This window comes from Octopus bimaculoides, chromosome 29, assembly GCF_001194135.2.
Source record: "Octopus bimaculoides isolate UCB-OBI-ISO-001 chromosome 29, ASM119413v2, whole genome shotgun sequence".
NCBI classification, from domain to species: Eukaryota; Metazoa; Mollusca; class Cephalopoda; order Octopoda; family Octopodidae; genus Octopus; species Octopus bimaculoides.
The window spans coordinates 10,104,463-10,109,893 of NC_069009.1; the positions used below are offsets into that span (position 1 = coordinate 10,104,463).

Genomic DNA, 5,431 nt, shown 5'->3' on the forward strand with positions numbered 1-5,431 from the left:
TGGGTTTGCTGTTTCAGTGGATTTGAGAATTACGATAGTTTTCCCTTTCGTGAGCCATCCAGGCATTGTCTCTGCCTCTGCTAGTATGTCATTAAATTTCTCAGTCAGCCTTTTGTGTGTCCTTGTCAGATATTTTAACCAGAAGTTGGGGATCTTAATATTCCCAGGTGCCTTCCAGTCTTTTTTTTGTGCTTGGGTGACCTCTTCAGTTGTTATAGGGATCCAGAGTTGTTCAGGTGCCAAGTTGTTTTGATAGACCTTTTCTGAGGTTGTTCCTTCGTTGACCATATTTCTTTCCAAACTTTTTCCAATTTTTCTGCTGTTGGTGCTGCATTGATGGCAATTTTATTGTTGCCGAGTTCTTGGAATTATTATTATTATTATTATTATTATTATTATTATTATTATTATTATTATTATTATTATTATTAATGCAGCGGAATGGATGAATCGTCAGCGCGTTGAACGAAATGCCCGTCGCTACGTTCTGAGTTCAAATGCCGCCGAGGTTGACATTGCCTTTCATCATTTCGGGAACGATAAATTAAGTGCCGTGGTACACTGGATACGACTAGTCCCGTACACCGTCAAGTCTTATGCCTACAGTCGTGAGGACCTGATTCTGTTAACAGCATCAACCACGAGCGGCAGAGGAGCCTAGACACTTTCATTAGTTGAAGACTTCTGTTCGCATAATTTTCAAGGCAGACCCATATATCTTGCGCTGCGGAAAGGTGGTTTAGAAGCAGGTACAGCTTCTCATTCTGTAGCTTTCAATTACTGTTCGTGACTGAGAAGCCGTTGGGAATCTCGGGAACTGAATTTCACAGCAACCTGATAGGAGCACAATCAATCTATGAAACCAACAAGTAATCGGAAGCCTGCCTACCCAAAGGAATTCGTGGTACGTTTAAAACCTGGATTTACATATATGGCATTCCTCGAGGACACCTTGCGGGGCTCTTTGTATAGGAAATTCCAATATCCATAGTGAAAGGTAGTCAGCGGTTTCCATTAGAAATGGCTGAGTTCCCAACAGCCACGGTGCCTGAGTAACATCGCCCTGCATCGAAAACACTAGTTGATACACGCCATGAATATCTTAAGGGCATACGTGGTTATCTCCGAAGAAAATGTGTTACACTACCGAGACACCTGCTGCCCTAAACTCTTTCAGACTGTTAATGATGTCAGACCAAGACAGAAGTGGAGAGCGGCTGAGGCCGTCGAGCGAAAGGCAGTAGACACCGTCTATCTACATGTACGTTATGGTGACGCATCTGGTGCATTGTGAAATAATTCATTATATTTGTATTGATAGAACAGATCTCATTGATGGATCATTTATGCTGCCGAAGCTCTATGCTATAAGCAATAGAGATATAGTATCCGATACATCAGTCTTCTTTCGAACGTGTCAGTACACATGAATATCTCAAAATGGTAATCTTTCAAAATTAGTGGCTACACAGACCAGATATGTGTTCTACGTTCGATCTAGAGAAGCTTCATAGTCAGAAATTTGATTACTGGTAACTGAACGCTTTTCTCCTAACAATCCAAATTTGCGTAAATACTTTGAGACTGTTGTTAAGGTCAAAACAAGAGGGAAATTTAGAGCAGTGGAGACCGTCAAGGTTTCCATTGGACTACCTTTTCCTATGGCTGAGTAGCCGTATTGTAACATTTTCTACGTCGCCGAGTGGCCGTTTTCTCTATAGCCGAGTAGCCATCATTTCATTTTCTACATGACAGAGTAGACATCGTTGGGTAATGTCGAAATCGTTCTCCTCCTTTCAAAGTACAACATTTCGATCTTGTTTAGTCTCCTCCATTAAAATACTGTTCGCGTTTGCGCTTGGTGAAACCAATCACATCTGCAAATAAAATATATACACACTCCCTAAATTTCTTCCCATCATTTTCACATTCCAACAATTCCATCTTTTGCAGAAGCCAAACTCTTTGGAAGAGTAAAACAAATTCTTTATGATCTACTCAGTAGACGAAAAAATACTCCGCATTTGTTTTGGTTTCCTATGTAGAGATTTGTCATCCCTTGTGCGCAATGACGCAATGGGGGAAAACGAATGCTACTGCGACAACTCGGTGTTTGCTGGTATTAGTGGCAGACTGAATCACATCCTCCTTCGTCTTGTTCGATGATCTCTGGGTGTTACTCAGTTCTGACGGAGTATCAGGTTGCGTATATTTAAGTGAGTTAGTAGATATTCTTTTCTAAATTGCCGAGGAACGTTGAAGGTGCTCTCCGTTTCTCATAGACTAACACGATAATCTTCCTTTGTTTCTTTCATTAAATCAATAGGATTAATAACAATCCCATTGGCACAATCTTCTTAAATTTCTTCGAGTTCTTTTCACATTCCAATACTTCCAACATTTCCCCGAGCCGTGCTTTGAACTCACTATGTTCTATGTTCCTAGAGGAAAACAGCTAACTTCGTTGGAAGAGTAAAACAAATGCTTGAAGATCTACTTCGTAATTCTTATCCAAGACGAAAAAGAATAACGAGTGAAAAGATAATGAAGAAAACAAAAGACATATAATTATACAAACACTGAAGGACAGACACATATATAATATCCTTTATACATACACACATATAATATCATTTCTGTGAAAGGCAAAAGTGCCTGGAATTTTGAAGGAGAGGGTTAATTTATTACAGCGACCTCCGTATTTCACTGATACACATATGATCAACTGCGAAAGGATGAATGTCAAATTCGACCTTTGCTGAATTTGAGCCCCAAACGGAAAGATGGATTAAATACCTCTAAGCATTTCACCCGGCGTGCTAATGAGTCTTCCAGCTCACCGCCTCACAAACATGATATGAAACATTGATGCGAACCCAAACGTTGATGCGAACTCAAAACTTGATGCAAACCCAAAACCATAACGTTCTCACACATTCACAGTGACATATATAGAGAGAAAGTGAGATAGAGAAGGGCCAAAAAGGGTTAAGAAAGAAATATATGAAGGCAGTAGACTCCGTCTATCTACATGTACGTTATGGTGACGCATCTGGTGCATTGTGAAACAATTCATTATATTTGTATCGATAGAACAGATCTCATTGATGGATCATTTATGCTGCCGAAGCTCTATGCTATTAGCAATATAGATATAATATCCGTTGCATCAGTCTTCTTTCGAATGTGCCAGTACACATGAATATCTCAAAATGGTAATCTTTCAAAATTAGTGGCTACACAGACCAGTCATATGTGTTCTATGTTCAATCAAGAGAAGCTTCATAGTCAGAAATTTGATTACTGGTAACTGAACGCTTTTCTCCTAACAAGCCAAATTTACGTAAATACGTTGAGACTGTTGTTAAGGTCAAAACAAGATGGAAATGTAGAACAGTGGAAGCCGTCAAGATTTCCGGTGGTCTACATTTTTCTATAGCTGAGTAGCCGTATTGTAACATCTTCTAGGTGGCCGAGTGGCCGTTTTCTCTATAGCCGAGTAGCCATCATTTCATTTTCTGCATAAAGGCGTAGCCATCTCTTCCTTTCAAAACCAATATTTTGATCTTGTTTAGTCTCCTCCATTGAAATACTGTTGGTGTTTGCGCTTGCAAATAACATATATACACATTTCCTAAATGTCTTCCCTTCATTTTCACATTCCAATAATTCCATCTTTTGCAGAAGCATTGCCTTCATCTCAGTCTGTTTCTGATAGAAAATAGCCAAACTCTGTGAAAGAATAAAACACATTCTTTATGATCTACTTATTAATTCTTATCCAAGACGAAAAAATACCCCGCATTTGTTTTGGTTTGCTATGTATAGATTTGTCGTTCCTTGTGCGCAATGACGCAATGGGGGAAAACGAAGGCGAATACGACAACTTGGTGTTTGCTGATATTAATGGCAGGCTGAATCACTTTATTTTATAAATTGCCGAGGAACGTCGAAAGTGCTCTCAACTTCTCATAGACTAACACGACAATATTCTTTAGTCTCTTTTATTAAATCAGTAGGATTAATAACAATCCCATTGACACAATCTTCTTAAATTTCTTCGAGTTATTTTCACATTCCAATACTTCCAACATTTCGCCAAGCCGTCTTTTGAACTCACTATGTTCTATGTTGCTGGAGGAAAACAACCAACTTCGTTGGAAGAGGAAATCAGATGCTATAAGATCTTAGTAATTCTTCTCCAAGACGAAAAAGAATAACGAGTGAAAAGATAATGAAAAAAACGAAAGATATATAATTATACCAACACTTTAGGACAGAGATAGACATATGCCTATACACATATAATATCCTTTCTGTGAAAAGCAAAAGGCCTGGAATTTTGAAGGAGAGGGTTAATTTATTACAGCGACCTTCGTACATCATTGATACACATATTATCGACTGCAAAAGGATGAATGTCAAATTCGACCTCTGCTGAATTTGAACCCAAAACGGAAAGATGGATGAAATACCTCTAAGCATTTCACCCGGCGTGCTAATGAGTCCTCCAGATCACCTCCTCACACACATGATATGAAACATTGATGAGAACCCAAACATTGATGTGAACCCAAACGTTGATGCGAACTCAAAATTTGATGCAAACCCAAAACCATAACGTTCTCACCCACCTTCTCACACATTCGCCGTAATATATATAGAGAAAGTGAGTTAGAGAAGGGCAAAGAAAAGGTAAGAAAGAAAGATAGGAAGATATGAAATATTTACAAATAAACAGTAAAGGAAATAGTGTCAGCATAACTGATTCTACTTACAACCAGGAAATGGAAACGTTTACGAATGATCCTTTTTCAATTTTCTGGATTTTGTTATTGGATAGATCTCTGTAATATAAAAGAAGATGCATAAGAATTAATATAGAAGAATTTAGTCATAAAAATTTGAAATATGTCTAATGAATTAGATGCAAGAAGAGAAGAAAAAGAAGCAGTAGTAAACGAATTAGATAATGCGAGATGATGATGATGATGATGATGATATGTGATGACATTGATTGATAATGACGAGGAAAGAAATGATGATATCATTAATTATAATGTCATTAATGATGATGTATGTGGTTGGTGTTGGTGTTGGTGATGATGTTGTAGTCCTGCTTACGATTCTGGATGATGATGACGTCAATGATGATGGTGGTAGTGATGATAAAGATAGTACTAATATGTATTAATGATGCTGATCATTGAGATGATGATGATGATGATAATGATGATGATGATGATGATGTAGTGAAACGTAAAAATTAGAAAGGTACGGAAGGATGTGTAAAAGAAGCAAAATGTCCTAGTGTATACCTTGATAAATAAGGTACAGATAAAGTAGAAGACAACAGAGAAACATGAGATAATGTATATATGTATATGCCAGTATATATATATATATATATATATATATATATATATATATA

At 37.7% G+C, this 5,431-nt stretch overlaps 1 protein-coding gene across 1 annotated transcript in view; it reads right to left on the reverse strand.

Annotated features, from left to right (window-relative positions):
* Positions 1 to 4,007: 4,007 nt before the first annotated feature.
* The window catches only part of LOC128251221 (decorin-like), an 81,220-nt gene continuing 79,796 nt past the window's right edge, over positions 4,008 to 5,431 (reverse strand). The window contains exons 4-5 of the mRNA XM_052977851.1: positions 4,779 to 4,847; positions 4,008 to 4,134 (exon numbers count right to left, since the gene is read on the reverse strand). Of these exons, the coding sequence (XP_052833811.1) occupies positions 4,008 to 4,134; positions 4,779 to 4,847 (196 nt within the window). The remainder of the gene's footprint in view (positions 4,135 to 4,778; positions 4,848 to 5,431) is intronic.